A 16,811-nucleotide genomic window follows, 5' to 3' on the forward strand; every position below is an offset into this window, starting at 1 on the left:
AGACAATCAAATTATTAGTATTTTACAAAACATGTCTAAAAAAATGTCGATGATTTTTGATATACCAATGTGATGATATTTCCAAATATTTGTCGTCAAATTAATTATAATATTTGTACTTGAAAATGAACCAAAATGTGAAGAAAATCACGAAAATTGTTAACTAGAGCTGTGAAATAGAAGTCTGCTATATATTTTCTTATTTAGAAAAAATAGTATTAAAAAACTGGACTGTTCAAAAAAGTTATTGACCAATGAACGCTAAAAGAAAGTCAACATAACCGAAATTAAAACATCAACGTCGTAAGCAAAAGTCAAAATAAAAGAGATTATTAAATACTACAGTGATGGGTAAATTTCTTACCAAAATTACAAATACTGTGCTTCTGGCAGTTAAAATTTTGACACCGCTTTTCTCCCTGACTGTACCAAATGTTGTAATATTTTTCAGATTATTGGATAGGCAATTTAATGAGGATTCCAAAAATCTGCTTAAAACAGCCATTTTCTCACTCCAAGTAGGTTTCCAGGTGATTTTGTCCCTGACTGTCCTTTCAAACTCTGTTTCTGGCAGTTCAAACTTTGACCCCGCTCTTGTACCAAATTTTGTAGGGTTTTAGTTTTCAGGTTATTAGATAGGAAATTTAATGAAGATTTAGTGATTACGTTACGGTGTAATCGGGGGTAAATCTAATCAAGAAACGCAAAGTTTCGAAAAATGTTGGTTTATGATTGAAATTTGAAAAATATCATTTTTTTGCACTCGTACTTTTTATTCCAAATGATGAAAACTTTGATTTTTTTACTGGTGGGATAGCAAAAAATAAATTTGTATAAACAATTTATAGTCTTATTAGTTATTATTGTACTTGCCTCAATAATATGCAAATAATACATTTACTCAAAAATACCAAATTTCCAGAGAGATCTAGCCAAACATGTTATATTGTTGGTTTTAAGTACATTTCTTAAAAATATCTGAATTGATATCAAAAAGACTTATTCGTGACCGTAAAACCACAAAACTTTAAAAATCAGTGTAATTTCTATAATATAGTTAAAAAATAACGGGAATAAACTTTCCGACTCAAAAACCTTCAAACCAATTAAAAGACCATTATGATGTGGTCCGTTAGTGATGATACTCTACAGCAGAAGTTGCCATTAAATAAATTGTACAAAGTATACGACCAGTTATAAATTTATTGCGGTTTTACCAATGTCATCTAATTAAATTAGATCCCGCAAAGGTACAGTTCAAACGCAGCTTTGTGTAACCGATAATGACCAGAAATGACAACGATATAATGAATTAGCTTGATGTAGCAATAATTTGTATTGACACATTCTGAGAATAAAAAAATAAGCAGAGATCATATTTTGGCAACAATGCAACAGATTTTTGATCAAAAAGAATCATACATAATTTTAGCACAACTTATAATTATATAATAATTATAAGTTGTGATAATAAAACCGGTTATAACAACTAAATGAATCAGGTTGAATAAAACAATAACACCGAAAAAAAATGAAACATTGACAAACTATTGCATCATTGTTTGACCTTAGACAAGGGCGACAAAATCTCAAAGTAACAATTATATGCCTTCGCCTCTATGTATATGAGGTTTATTTTTGAAAATTCTGACGTTAATTTCAAAACAATTGCATGTGATTCAACTTATATGAAGTTATACTTGTTATTTTTTGCGTCACTCAACAATAAATTCCACCTAATAAACATTTATCTTTATTACATTATTTCCCTTTAATTGATCATTACCTAAGAATTCGTATTTTAGGTAGACATTGTAATCTAGATGAATCATGAATTAGGTGTTATGTGGTGCGATTAATATATTCTAGGTAATCATCAATATCTGGATCAATTGAAAGCGCTTTATCGCATCAAAAACCCCAAGAAAACATGTTTGTTTGCACAACTTTAAATTTTCAGTGTATTTTGCACGATAAATTTGGGTAAATAACGAAATTAATCCTAATTGAAACTTTTGTGTTTAAGTCAATAAGCTTTCCGAGCAATTAAAAATTTCCGTAGATACTTTCATTGTCAAAGTATTATGTTTTGAAAGATTCAACAAAATTAAGCAAATAAGAAGTTTTCCATCGATCTTTGAAGAAACACAACACTGTACGAAAGTGGAAGGAGATGCTCAGAAAACTTGTTTCTTTGTGACGAATGATATTCGTGTAATAACTCAATTAATATTTATATCGATCTCCTGATTGATATAATGATATTCATGTTAAATTCCCACTGTTATGACATTATAAGTACCAGACCAAAGGCTATTAGCCAACATATGAGTAAAGTTCAAAACACCAGGTGAGTATATCAAACCTGCATTAAAACTGATAATGAAAGTGTTAATAAACACGTCCAATAATAGAAACTGTCGACGGCATTACCCAGCACTTGTAAAAGGTTTTAAACAATCAATCAAATTACATCAAAAAACCTAAAATGTGTTTATGGTTTCTAGATTCATAAGTGCCAACTCGACTTGTCTGACCTTCTCAAGTTTGGTACACTTAACAAAAAGTAGCCACTCGGTATTTTGCGTCTTATAAAGTAATAATTATCTTTTGGTACTTTGAATTACTTAATAAGTTGAAGTGTTTGTAATAAACAAATATGGGTCCTCCAAACCCGGTAAAATTTGAGACACTCTGTAATGATCAGAATGATCATTCTGCTGATGCAGAAGACAAACATCATCACCAGAAAAAGAACAAAGTCATCATAGAAAACTGGGTTCAAAGTGTCACAAATCTTACAGGGTGCCACAAATAACTGTGAATAACATAAATTGCTACATGCTGCGCCATCTAGCGGTGTAGCTAGGTATTATTAAAATAACTAACTTTCAGACTACAGAAGCCCTCATTGTCAGACTACAGACTGTCACAAGTATGTTTTTGTAAAACTAGCTTGTTTACCTTGTATTGAAATAAAAATGATTGGTTTTAGTGGATTTGGGAATTGAAAGAATACAACCATAACTCATCCTTCCTATTAACAAATACACATTTTATTAACTAATTATTCAACTGAGCACATCTAATGGTGACCAGCTGTAGATTTACCGTACTGCTGCTCCCACAATTTAGCAAACTCCTTTTTGCGCTGTTCCCTGCGAGCAAAATACTCTGGATACTGGGCTTTTTCCAAAGGATGCCAATAGTCCACCACCCAGTCAGGGGGTATAACTTCCCTTTTGTAAGCCACACCACCAGGTGAATGGGGAACTGCAATGCAAATATCACTAGTGTTGAGACTAGTTGTGGTGTGTAACACTTACATTTCTTAGGGTGCCAGTGTAGGTTTTTGAATAGTTCTTGTTCTCCTTGTTCAAGCAAGCTTTTAGCCAGCACCAGGTCTTTAATGTCTTTGTTTTGGTCGAACCGATCCCTCATTAAGACTGCCTGATATCTGAATACATCTCTAGAGGCAGATAAAAATAAATAACATATTAAGTTTGTTCAGGAGCTACCAAACATTTGGGTACAGAAAAGAAACTGCATTTATCAGTTTTAGGGAGTGTTTACCAAATGTTAAACTGATTTAAAATAAACATAGTTGTATTAAAACAATTCAATATAGTTTTTTTGTTATGTAATGGAAAGTGAAAATACTCAGTTACCTTTTGAAATACCATGCCTCTAAGTTTCTGACGGCCCTTTTGTACAGGCTTTGGACCTTTCGTGTGTGTGTTACTATCCCTGAAGGCAGGTTAGCCGCCATGGTGTTAATTTACCTTTTATGTTAATTGTTTTTGAAAATTAAATTTTTACATTTGGTGCAGGCAGACCTGTCAAAATCAGGCCGGAAACTGTCGTTTTCAAACCAGCTGTCACTGTCACTTCCATCTTTTAATGACTTCTTACAGTGTTGTCTAGTCAATTTTTGATAACAAACTTTTCGGAATTTAGGATAATTAGATAAATCTGATAATTCCATGCGCAGAGTAGTAAAACCAGAACTAGAAATTGAATGAATTCAAAATAGATATTATAACTTAAACCTAAGTCTTTATCTAGGCAATTAAAACAGATATCGATAGATTGGATTAAACCGCCCTCTACAAATGGTAATCAATTTTTCAATCTGGCAACTCTGTGTAGAGCAAGGAAGGATAGGCGCTCTTCGCTCTAAATTTTTTACTACAGCAAACTGCAAGTGCAGAAGTGATCAGAAAAGTGTTCAATTTCCTAACTAATTGCAGTTAATTTAACGTATTTTAGTGTAATCGTGCTTGCATTCGTTACCAGCAACATGACCGACAAGAAAGGTAAGAGAATACCCTCTTTGTTCGCCCTACTTTTTACCCCATTGTATTAAACAACAAAAAATCACTGTAATCCTTCTGGAAACTTCCAAAAAATCCGGCTGGAATCGTTCTTGATCTGTATCAGATAGGTGATCAGTGTCAATAAAATTTGCCAGCCGAAAATCTACACAAAAATTGCATAAGACCAAGCAGGATGTTTCCAATCAATACATTATAGGGTTGTCTCTCTCTAGACCAGGTAACCCACATGTCCTGCCTCATTCTGACCCAATGCATTTTACAATAGCCTTGTCCTGCATTGCCACCGCAAGGGACTTTATTAATGTTCTTGTTTAGGGCCGGATTATCAACAAAATATACTAGCAGCCTCTGGTTTTTATACGAGACACAAGGAGGACCTTTGGGGGCCAATAGGGGATGCCGGCGCAAAAACAGTACCTATTTCTTTTCATGTGTTTAATACAGTGGCTGATGCTTGTTGGTTATACCCGCTCAACGATTTACCTTCACTAGATTTTTTGGTTGGAAATTTTACTACAGCCCCACATTTGTTATCCCTCCTTTGGTATTTGTAACTGTTTTCCTATTAGTGAAAGGAACTAACCTTAAAGGGGCCACTTTAGCATTTTTTCCATAACTGGTCTCTATCATTTAACTAGGTAACTGGGTGATGCCTCTAATGGGTTTTGGGTCAAAAACAAAAGGGTGTAAACATTCTCTCTATAATTGTTGAAATTACTAAACTGGTTTTACCATTCTTTACCATTAGAAGTGTTTGAGTCCATGTAAAAGTTTTTTACAAAGGAAAAGCTTAACTTGACTTTGTTTAATATTAGTTGCTTGAGCAGTTTTTAAAATCTTCTTTGCCTGTTTTGAAATGTAAAGGCATTAGATACTCTGATATTATCTCCTGTTTACTTGTCCATGATTATTGGGCATAGATTGAAACTGGTAGAATTAAAAACATAAAAAATTTAATATAAAAAAATACCAAAGGTAAAAGTAACAAATACTTACTGCATTGAGTAGTTGTGTTGTTGATTTTTCTCTAATTAAACTGAACAAATGTGGGGTTTGTATAAAAATTACTTAACTTATTGTAGCTGAAGATGTATAAAAACTCTCAATGGTCCAATATTAGACATTTGTGGTCGATTTATTCACTGCATGATGATCATCAAAAAATATGTAACTAGGCTTTCTCAGCACTCAGTCACACTTAGCAACTTATCCATGTCATTCACGGTCACTTATTGGTCAGGAGTGAAAAGTTACATATTTTTTGTATAGTGTGTGGGTGTAGGGTGTCGATCAAGGTTCCACCCAGTGTTTGCTACAAACATGTTGGCTATACTGCTGAAGCACATCTACGTCGCTAATTTTACCGTAATCCGTAAGGTCTAATTGCCTAAATGTAACATACAGCTTTAGATTTATTTTCACAGTGGGAAAGTAGTAGATTTGGTGTTTTAAGTGTTACCTGAATAATAAAAAACTAAATCTGGATGTTACCTTACGTCCATGAAATGTACTTGAGTGATACCCCAAGGGCATTGCATGGAATTGAACTATATCTGCAACTTAAGTGCGGTCAGAAGGATTTTTCGTGTATTTATAATGTTTGACAGATATTTTATTAATATGTGAATAACCTAGTTTAAGTACATTTTTCACTAGTTATTAGTTATCCACTTTTGTGGTGTTTTGGTCACTCTAATTTAACTTCAAAACTAATGAAACACCAGAAATGTGAACAATTTGCATGCCAGTAGTTTTAGTGTAAAAAATAGGTTATTCATTTTTTTTTTTTCAATTTTTTTTCAGTCCCTTTTGTTCTGGTGTCTTTATTTCAATCTTTCCTAGCATATATTTTATTATAATTATTATCAAATAATTGCATGAAAACATTAAAAAAAAAACTGAAAGGTTAAAATTATGTCCTCATTATCCTGATTTGATGCATGCTTTCCGACTTGAGTTGTTTATTTTATTTTATTTTGCATGTTTCTAATAATAAAAAAGTTTAATTTGCTGTTCACTTGATTATGAAATTTATACATTAAACAGCTGAATTAAACTTTTCTTTGCATGAACAACAAAAATATAAGAGCAACATATTGTATTTCTCTAAAAAGTAAATGATATTATTTATTAAGTGAACTTTTTATAATAAGAGGATTTCTCAGAACAGTAGGATTTTAAATCTGAATGATGATGATCAAGAACAAAACATGTACTCAATTACATGCTTAATGTTGCTATAAATACACCTTTAATGTAGGCGACAGTAGTAGTAATTTATTATTCCTGTTGCTAGTGGCAAAATTACGTCATTTATGGGTAAAAGTAGTGATTAGGTTTCCTTTTTTCGAGTTTTAATAAAAGAGGAACCCTAATACAATCATAGGAACGTATCGGTTAGGTTTTACTCTTACACAACTATTTCTGGAAGGTTTGTTGCATTTTCTCATACCTTATCCATGCTTGCAGGTGAATTTTGTACATAATATGTAAATGGGGCACGTTTCAATTTACAGCTATTGGCGGTGCAGTGCCACCGCCCTCTTCTGGTCCGTCTTTCACGCCGCAACCGCCGCAGCAGGCTAATCCACAGGTTCCTACACCTCAGCCTTATGGCGGTAAGTTATGATTTAAATTCCATAATTTAATTTTCAACCAGTTTTGTTGTCATATTGTAAGTTAGTCCGATGTAAAAAGTAGTAGTGAGGCTTGTTTGCCTGAACTTTAAGCTGACAAACCCGAAACATTTGCTTATACCCTCGATAGAAGCTGGATAGACCAATATCTGTATGAAACAACGCTGTATTGAGATGAATTAGTTATTTAGGTTCACGGAAAAAAATTAGCTTTTAGGGCACAAGTAAAGAACATACTCCTTGACAATAGTTTTTATTCATTTAGTGATTTTTTGTTATATTAATTCCAGAACAGTTCCTAATTTTAATAGTAGATACCTTTAATTTGTAGTTTGCAATTTTTACGTTAATGTCGATTTTTCAGTGGGTGTGATTCTGTTTTCATTTATTTTTTATCTGTTATGAATCCTAACATGAATAAAATATGAGTATGAGTTGTAATATCTAACTGTCCTTTGGTAAAGTTCTGCTTCTTCACTGTACAGGTTTTAACTTAGGTTAGGTTAATTAAATTTATTTCCTTGAATATAAAAACCGCCTCTAGATCAGTTAAGGTTTTCTATTTATTGATGGTCAGTTATATGGTTTAGATTTTTAATTTATATATTTTTTGGGTAGTAATGCCTGGGATGCCTGGGTCGCCCTACGTGCTTCCAGGTCAAACTCAACTGTATCCTCAAGGACCACCACCAGCTTATGATCAAACATTGACTCATCCAGCTCTAGTTGGCCAACATGTAAGTTTTCTAAAATAGCGTAGCAGAAGTGTTTGTTTAAAATTGTTTAGTATTGCTGAAACGTTTAAATCAATATTAATGGAATTGAAAATACTCGAAATTATAAACATATTTAGAATTACTTTCATTGATTTTTAGATCTATCCGCCTGGAACAATGTACACAACCGGGTATCCGACTTACCTAGGTTATCCGACTTACGCTCCGATGCAGTATTACCCATCTCTGGGTGCTTATTCGTACGCAATGCAACCGTCGGCTCAACTGAGACCTACCATAATGATTCCGGTATGTTTGTTTAGTGAAGCATTTGTAACACCATCCCCTGACAAGCCGTTTCCCTTATCCCAAAAAATAGAATCCCCACCTGTTTCAGAACGGGTACGATGCTGGCGCCCGTTTCGATGGCCTGGCGCAACAGGTAATCCCACAACCGCCCCCGGGCGTGCCACCATCGGCCGCCCAGTTGGCCGCTATGGCCGGTCACCAGGTCGCGCTTGGCCAGAAGAAAAACACTTTTTTGGCGGGCGGCACGGAGGGCGGCTACACATTTTGGTAGTCGACTAGTCGATTTATCTAGATGAAAAGTTTTTAAGTTTAATGTTGTGCGCGCGGTGTTGCCGGCGCCGTTACTTTTCTCCGTTTTCGACAGTATTACGAGCTGGTACTTGGCACGACCGTGTTTGTTTTTTGTTTTGTTATACGTAACGGGTTGACAACTGTGTATAGTTCTATTCACAGTTGTCAACAGTTATCACACAGCTCTCTATATTTTACCTTTTGTTGCCGTCGATAAGGCAACGCTGTTTTTCTTATAAACGCGAATCTTTAGATTTTTTTTATACAAATGACGTGCCATATGCTTGCATTTTTTCGTAAGGTTTTAATCAACTTCTTTTACGGAAGTCTCGAAATTTGTACGGCGGTTTTTTTTTTTGTTTATATTCAACAAGGACTTGCGCATTTTGAAACTCGACATATCGATCGTATTTTTTATCGAAACACGTCGAATGTTTTGCGGTGCTGGTCCGATAATCGCGCAGTAAAATTTTATTGATTCGCCACCAGGTAGACTGGCTTATTATTACAGGTAGGGTGAAGATTTGAGGTTGTTACACATTGAAATAGTCAGTAGTTTTAACAGCCAATTATACTGATTAATGTAAATCTAAAACATTGTGGATTCACTAGCAAAATTCGGCTTTTGTGTCCATTCTGTAATAACAATCATTATTTGAAGTAACTTTTTTTGATCACCATGATTTGTGTTTGAATGTCGCATACTGACTAAAACGGAACAATTATGTGGACTTCAAGTCAAGCTGATAGGAAAGAAACACATCCTGACTAAATACCTAGTAACTTCATAGGTACATTTAAAACTAAAGGAAAAGTGATGTGCAGTTCTTCTGAATCAAAAAATGTTGCCAAGTTGGAAATCTCAATTCAATTCATTGCAAATTTAATCTGACAGTGCACACAAACCTATTAACTGACTCTGCCTACTTGCACCAACCAACCATAAGTCTTCTTTCTGTTTATTATTTTTTTACTCCTTTTAATAAGGCAGGCGAAATGCTGTTAAATTTTTCCCAAGCTTTAAGCTGGTTTTATAGATCGACACAACATAGCTTCTGGTCAACGTTATGGCTCTTTCACAATGGACGTTAACATAAGAAACACATAAACGCAAAGTTATTTTTTTCCAACTCTATTTACTTCAGCTTCTATTTATTTTTATTTTAGAATCTCTAAGGAAAAGTGGCATTTTCTTGTAAACAAATATGTAAGTTTCACATAGAAACATCTTTTGTTACGGCCATCTTGTCTTACAGATTACATCTAATCATAACATAAATGAAGTTCTAAAAATTTACTTTATGTTTATGTTTTAATTATCAATACACTACCAAATTGAATAACATTTGAAAAGAAGAAGAAGAAATCGATTTTGCCAAACGCTGGTAAATGTTAATCTATTCTTTGTTAGGTTTTATCAAGACCATAAGGACGCAAGAGCAATTCTTCTAACAGTTACTTAAGTTTGGTGCAAGTGGGCATTAATAAATTAAAAAATACAAAAATTAAAGTAAAAAAAAACAAAATTAAAGTTTTTATAAAAGTATTACAATTTAATCGATAGACAAACCGTTTAAATAGGGTAATTTCAGATACCGTCTGGTATTGCCACCAAATCAGATGACAGTTGGCGCTTTTAACAATCAAAAACTCTCTTATCTTGTAAATGAGATAGTTAAGTTCACTGTCAGTAACGTCATTTATGGCTTCCTTTTTTTTTATTGACTTATCATCGATTTACCACACATTTCGACAATCATAATCATACTTGTCAAACCTCAAATCTTCCCTTCACTGACTTTACCTAGCGGCGTTAAAATCGAATAGATTACAATCGTTAATATTAAAGAAAAACTGAAGTAATACTAGTAAATAATTAACGTTTTACCAGTTGACTTTTTTAGGAAAAAATCCGCGTTAATCAATCAGTAAGTAATTAACCTGCTGTGTGGTTAACGCGCCCTTAAACTCCAGCGCCTGCGTATAGCGGGCGCGTTACCTGTGGTTAGTTTATATTTATTTTTTGGATTGTTGATTTTTCGCGGTTGTTGAGGAGTTTAGCCTGTTTTTTTTTTTGTTAGGAACCATACTGGTGTTTGTGTTTACTCTATGTTTATTGCCTCACTTTCGTCGTTTACGCTCTCATATATATATTTTCTATTTTTTTGATATTAAAAGTATTTTGTGTTTTATCTTGAATCCAATGTGGTTTGTATTGTAGTTACTTGACTTAGTTTAATGTTGAAGTACCTGCATGGTTTTTTTGTGTAATGGAATGGTCAAAACTTTGCCTCATACATCAACAAATCTTATGAGATTATTGTGTAAGTTTAAGACAGTGGCGAGCGGTTTTTTAATTGTAATACTCCGGACTTTCTACGAAATTATAAATAATGTATTATTGCTGCAGTTTAAGGGAGATTTTGTTTTTGAGGTAAAGAACAAAGTAGACGTATAAATAAACTAGTGCAATAAATACTTTATATTATTGAATAATGAATGTTGAACGAACTTGTTACTTCGCTCAAAGTGCGAAATGTCCGATTTATCTCGTTAACTCAATCTTTTGACAACTATTTCATATTTCTAACTTGCCAGCTGATTTGTTGTTATATACCGATTGTAAAAGTGAGACAGATAACAAAATATAATAGCAATCCTTATTAATAAACCAGTGGTTTTATTCATCCAAGACTCAATAAGACGTTAAAAAGCTTCTTATAAACGTCAGCTGATGATTAAGGCAGATCGTAATCAGTTGTAGACTTAACAGATTTTTGTCAAACACTCTAAAGATTCAAGATCCACTTCTGCTCAATATTGTCTCATCAGCAACAAAAATTCTGTTTCTTACGAGTTCCAACATGTATTTATTTGCTAAATTTTACTTGCGCACCCTAAACAAAATTAACCATCTCTCCGTCAAACGGTTAGAAGTTCATCAGGATCATTTAAATTAACGAAAATGTGTCAGTTTTTAAAAAACAACTTTAAATTACAAATAGAATTGTTTATTGTTGTTTGTTTGTTGTTTTTACCTAATTTTTGATTTATGTACGAATACCAAACATTTTTTTTTTCGTTACTGAAATTACACGTTTTAAAACAATTCACTTTTGCTGTTGATGCCTTTCAAAAGTTTTAAGCTTTCGCATATTGTAGTTTCTCAAAAAGGCCCGAATTTAGCAAAACGTTAATCAGGCTCAAAATAGAAAATTATTTCATTTTTCGCAACTCTCAGGTGTAAAAAATATGTGTTTAAGGCAGGGATGTAAAATTTCCGGAAAATTAAATTTATGAAAATTTTTCTAGAAAATTTTCGGTAATTTTCCGGAAAAATTGGAAAATCTGAAAATTCAAAAATACTATTTATTTTTTACATTTTTGTACTATTAACTTGAAGGTATTTAGTCAGTTGAGGTTGATTTTGAAAATAAAAAAATTTACTTGAAATTTCTTGACAATTCTAGTTTTTAATTTTTCAAAAGTCACCCGGTCGTGGTACCATAAAAGTTGCATCCCATCGAGGTGCATTTGTGGTAAAAACTTCAAGATTTCTAACCTGAAACGTTCCTGAGATATTGAGCAAAAACTGCAAAAAACGAGAGTCAACTTTCTCGCCCTCTAGCGGCTAAACGGAGCAACTTAACTGTGCCCGCTTAACGTCACGTGATAGTCCCATTTTAGTTAGCCACAGCTCTCTTTTGTTCGGTGTGTTAATACAGAATACACGGTGTTTCAAATAAGCGAGTTAGGGATGATTTTCTGAAAAAGTGCACCAAAATTTCGCTTAAATTGGGAATTTCTGCTTTCGAGGAGGGTGGTCAAAGTAAGGCAAAAACAATTGAATATCGATACAAACATTTTACATCAAGTAGGCCTAAAATTTGACGTAGATTCCAAAAATTGTATAAAAAAACTTGTTGGTTTATTACTCTCAAATTTGGGACACCCTCTATACTGATGGATTATCTAGGAATAAAGTATATGCAAATATCTACAAGAATCATATTCATTCAATCACCCTGTAAACTACTCCATTGTATTGTCAATAACTCGGTTATTTTGACAATTATATACCAATTTGTAGCCTTTGAAATTATCTTTTACCTAAAACGTCGAATAACCGAGTTATCTACTGTTAAAACTGCGTTGTTTGTTGTAAAGTTTGATTTTGACAGTTTTTACTGTAACAGCCCATAACTCTGTTATTTTGACAGTTACAGGGTGGTTCAATATACCAATTTGGATTCCTTGAAATTGTCTTTTGATCACCCTGTATACCACATATAGTAGAAATGTCACGCTACCGAAAGATTGAAGCTTTTATACCCGGAATGTGTTGTCCAGAAGGGAGAACATATAGAACATCTGTTCAATTAAATCAGATTAGTATACTCCTGCATAAACTTAGAAATAATATTTTTTAAAAGTTCATATTCTTTTGAAAAGTGTTGAGGTTAGGTATACATAATTTTTCAGAAAGCTGCCGAAAAAAATTGGAAAATCTGAAAATTCAAAAGTAATTCGTTTTTTTGATTAATTAATTTAGATGTCTCATTAGAATGCATGATAAGTTTGCCAATAACAATGACAAGTTTGACAGTTGTTTTCTCTATGAATGAAAATTTTTATTTCAGCATAAAGTAATTATCCGATAAATTTTTAATAATGGAAATTTTCGGACTCGAAAATTACCGCTTTTACATCTCTGGTTTTAGGACAATTCAGGATAGTTAACCAATAACGAGTTTCAATCAAGGCAATTCAGGTTAGTAATAAAAAAAAACTTGCTCATAATAAACGTCATGTATAATTTAAACCCTTATTCTACTGCTGCAATATTTCTGATCAATTAACTTTTCTATAAAAAAATAATTAATTATAATAATAATGGAATTCTTGCAAATCATAGAAATTTCCTATCTATTTTCTTCAAACACATGGGGAAACTTATTTATTACTTCTGCGTCTTTTTCAATCTTTATCAAACGCACGTAAGCATTAAAATTACAATCTTTAGATTTGTTCAACTTAGATACTTTACATCCCTGGATGTGCTGATGGGTTTGTTTGATAGAACGAAATTTTTTCTTGCAAATTGAACAGTACATATGTGTTTTTTTATGTGCTCTTAACTCACGCTTATTATACATTGCTTTATCGCACCAGCTGCAAGTAAATACAGGATCTGACTTACCCTCTTGAATTTGCAGGAGGTTGGAACAATTAGAAGAGGATTTCATTTCGTCACTTAAAGGAGGGGTGGAAATCATCAAATGGTCATAAGGGGAAAGTTTCTCTTCTTTAAAATCCATTTTCACATCGCTTGTAGGTGATTTGAAGTCTCTGCCTAGGAAATAATTAGATGCAATGGAATCATCTATGGTGGGATCAACACTCATATCAGTTTGGCATCCCATATCAATATGGTTTTTACTAAGTGGTTCGTGAAATATATTATCTATGACTTCCTCAATACCTGCTTGTTTTGTTTTCATGCCCTTTGTTCCACGTTTTTTTTTTGTTGGCCGGCCCCTGCGCACAACTAGTTCAGCTTCAGTGGTAAAGTCAGTCTGACAACACTTGTCATCAACCTGAACTGTATTTTTTGATAACAGTATACCGTTAATCATACTTTCTGGCGTTTTCACAGTTTGTGAACAGTTGTCTTTGGTATTTTTAATAGACTGTGCTATCTGTTGCTTTAATACGACCAAGTTTTCAGTTTGGATACTTTTTTCACTACATTCTGTAGTCGTTTGAATTGTCTGAGATTGCGATTCAATATTGCAAGTTTGAGATTCTCCATCACACTGGACGGGATAACCATTGTATTCTGATAAGCCTTTTTGTTTCGACAATAACCATTCTAAGATATGTAAAGTTGTATCCATATTAGGAAGAGACAGTTTGTCGACAGAGAGGCTGTCATGTTTTTGTCTTTTCTCAGTAGGTGATGTTAATATTGTCTGGAACAAAAGCCAATTTAATATGAATAACTAAATTCATGATAGTTAAAATGATAGTTATTGCTGGTTATTGTTCAGGTTCAACAGATAGCATAACCAGTGAGTAGCCCAAATTTCATTAATGTAATTTGGCTAAAATTTGTTGTATTAGAGTGACTTAAAGTACCTACATTAATATATTCAGAAGAAAAACTTACCTTAAAGTTACTCTGATTTTGATGGCACTGAAGTCGAAAATAGTAAAAATGGGTGACATCTACCAAACAATTGAAGCAGACAGATAGAACATCTTGGTTTTGTTCAATCTGGAATAAAATGTAAATTATATTCCTCAAACAAGTTAACCAAGTTAAGTTCTGATTTTAATAATGTCAATGTTTGAATCATAAAGAAACTCTAAACAAAAAGATTATCATAGTTTGTACAATAGTCCACTTTTGACAACATTTTCTAATCCTTCAAAATTAGAAACATGTTATCAACCCATGTTCTAAGGCTAATAAATCTGATGCTCAAATAGCTATTATAAATTTAGGAAAATATAAAAATAACCTGATTTGACTGGTAACTTTCAAAAAGTTTTATGCCAGGAAACCCACTGATTTTAAGTTCTATAAATTCAGTTTCTATAAATTTTACATTTTTTCAGAACATTGACAGTTTTAACCAAAACCTACAGGGTACAGGTACTTTAGTTACTATTACAATTATTTTGTTAATTTGAATTTCTTGGCTTAAGTGGCCCTCACACAATCAGTATTACTGACAGTATTTCAAAATGCTGTTAATAATACTGAACTGATCGTTTTAGGTCACATTTTAACTGACGAAAAACATCAGTATTCAACTGATTCAACAAATTAAACTGTGTTTTTCACGGTGATTTTTTGCTTGTTGCATTTATAGATGTGCAGTAGATTAAAATGGCAAAATATGGTAACTCAATACTGACAGTGATACTGATTCTGTGAAGGTCGCATAAAAGCAGGAACTTATCAATTACAATATTAGTTGACTGTTGAGTTATTATGTTTGCTCCACACTTTGTTATCTTTCTTTCTGCAATATTTTGCAGCTACTGCAGTCCAGGTAATTTTCTTTGCATTTGCAACTACTGCTTATAATATAGCATAAGAAGTATTTCAAGATTCAGATTTAGATGGAGTGTAAAATTCAAGCAGCATTAATAAACATTAATGGATAAACCTGCAGAACAGTGGCTAGTTTATGTTTTCTTTTATGTATAATAAACTGCTCAGAAAAAAGATGGATTTACATTGAAAAAACACTGTAAATCAAAATAAATTCCTGGCTCTATCTACAAAAAAAGGGTCTTTTAAACTTTCTTATTCATTAATTTTGGCTAAGGCATTTTAGAGATAGAGTCCATTGAAAATTGCCAAAAATCTATCCATCTTTTCTGTGAGCAGTTTATAGTTTTATAGGCTTAAAACTATTAATAAAAATTGAAAAAAGAACAGAGACAGTTAAAAAAAATTAAAAAGAACAAAATAGTGAAGAAAAACAATTAGTTGTTAAGCAAGTTTAACTTGAATGGCAAACATGCTTTAGTGAAAAAAATGTTGATTTCATAAAAATAGTAAAATACAGATTAGTGGCTCATTGCAGGGAGACCAGCTTAAAATAGAAATTAATCCAACCCGTCCTTAAACTTGTGGATGCAATTGAGTGTAAATGACAACAGGATTAACATTTGTTCAGTATGAATAGTTTTTAGTTTAATTCTTTTGTACTTGATATATTGAATTTATTTTGATAGAGTGCCATGTAAATGTGTATCTTGAAGCTTCAACAGCTTAAAGTGTGTGACCCCCATTTGTGCTGCAGTACTTTAAGCCAACTTAAGTCACAGTCTGAACTAAGTTAACTTAAAGTACAGTGGTGCAAAATGATGGTAAGACATTTGTTGGTCAATTAAGACAGACATCATGTTTTTGATTGGTATATTTACTACAAATTGTGTATTGCGATTTTGTTTGATGGAGCAGGATACAAATACACTAATTGAAGTCATAATTTTAGTACCAAAATTCCTACCTGAATATTAACAGTTTCCTTGATCATTTTACGCAGACTGTTCCGTACATCACGTTGTTTTCCAGTGAACATACAAATCAAATGGTCGGGGGCTGAACACAGTCGGCAAATGTCCAGGCTTTCCTCAGACATTGTTGTTTATGTGTACTGGTTTTATGTTTACTGCTATTAGGTTTTAAGCTGTAAACTTTACTATTAAATTAAGTTGTTGCTAACTTACCATTAACTTCTTACTCTTTTATGTTGAATAAGGAATGAATCCATAAAAGTTTTCAATTCTTTATAAATGAAGGAGAGACTCAAAGAAAAAGCATTAGCCTCTTTTTTTCTTTCAACTCCATAGGCCGAAGATTAGAAATGAATGAAATAACCTCACTTTTTAATTTGACATTTGACGGTCACAAATGAACAGAATTGAGTGAGAACGTAGTCTTCTTTGCTTCTTTTACGTACTAATAAACCAAAATGTCTTTCATAGGCCGTATTTTATTT

General features: G+C 32.8%; 3 protein-coding genes and 1 long non-coding RNA gene across 8 annotated transcripts; 1 reads left to right on the forward strand and 3 right to left on the reverse strand.

Annotated features, from left to right (window-relative positions):
• Nucleotides 1-3,034: 3,034 nt before the first annotated feature.
• ND-B22 (NADH dehydrogenase (ubiquinone) B22 subunit) lies at nt 3,035-3,861 on the reverse strand. The gene is made up of 3 exons (XM_081972116.1): nt 3,669-3,861; nt 3,327-3,469; nt 3,035-3,273 (listed from the first exon to the last, which is right to left on the reverse strand). Exons 1-3 carry the CDS (start codon nt 3,767-3,769, stop codon nt 3,086-3,088), a joined length of 432 nt encoding a protein of 143 aa, XP_081828242.1. The 5' UTR covers nt 3,770-3,861; the 3' UTR covers nt 3,035-3,085.
• A 238-nt stretch (nt 3,862-4,099) lies between these two features.
• LOC145724043 (DAZ-associated protein 2) lies at nt 4,100-10,960 on the forward strand. The gene is made up of 5 exons (XM_081972115.1): nt 4,100-4,316; nt 6,854-6,955; nt 7,592-7,710; nt 7,849-7,998; nt 8,069-10,960. Exons 1-5 carry the CDS (start codon nt 4,301-4,303, stop codon nt 8,267-8,269), a joined length of 588 nt encoding a protein of 195 aa, XP_081828241.1. The 5' UTR covers nt 4,100-4,300; the 3' UTR covers nt 8,270-10,960.
• On the reverse strand, nt 7,518-8,036 carry LOC145724045 (uncharacterized). Its single transcript, XR_014176914.1, has 2 exons — nt 7,894-8,036; nt 7,518-7,765 (listed from the first exon to the last, which is right to left on the reverse strand). It is a non-coding gene; the product is annotated as an uncharacterized LOC145724045 (long non-coding RNA).
• Nucleotides 10,961-13,083: 2,123 nt separating the features above from the next.
• On the reverse strand, nt 13,084-16,701 carry LOC145724042 (uncharacterized). 5 transcript variants are annotated; one of them, XM_081972113.1, is made up of 5 exons: nt 16,554-16,701; nt 16,320-16,499; nt 14,459-14,566; nt 13,772-14,261; nt 13,084-13,642 (listed from the first exon to the last, which is right to left on the reverse strand). In XM_081972113.1, the coding sequence occupies exons 2-5, from the start codon at nt 16,449-16,451 to the stop codon at nt 13,212-13,214; spliced, it is 1,161 nt and encodes a 386-aa protein (XP_081828239.1). In that variant the 5' UTR covers nt 16,452-16,499; nt 16,554-16,701; the 3' UTR covers nt 13,084-13,211. The 5 variants fall into 5 exon arrangements, with proteins under 5 accessions (XP_081828239.1, XP_081828235.1, XP_081828236.1 ...); XM_081972109.1 differs by having other exon boundaries at nt 13,084-14,261; XM_081972110.1 differs by having other exon boundaries at nt 13,084-14,261; nt 16,320-16,506; nt 16,554-16,699.
• Nucleotides 16,702-16,811: the final 110 nt, after the last annotated feature.

Source organism: Ips typographus, linkage group LG2 (genome assembly GCF_016097725.1).
Source record: "Ips typographus isolate SLU linkage group LG2, UJ_Ityp_2.0, whole genome shotgun sequence".
Taxonomy (NCBI): Eukaryota; Metazoa; Arthropoda; class Insecta; order Coleoptera; family Curculionidae; genus Ips; species Ips typographus.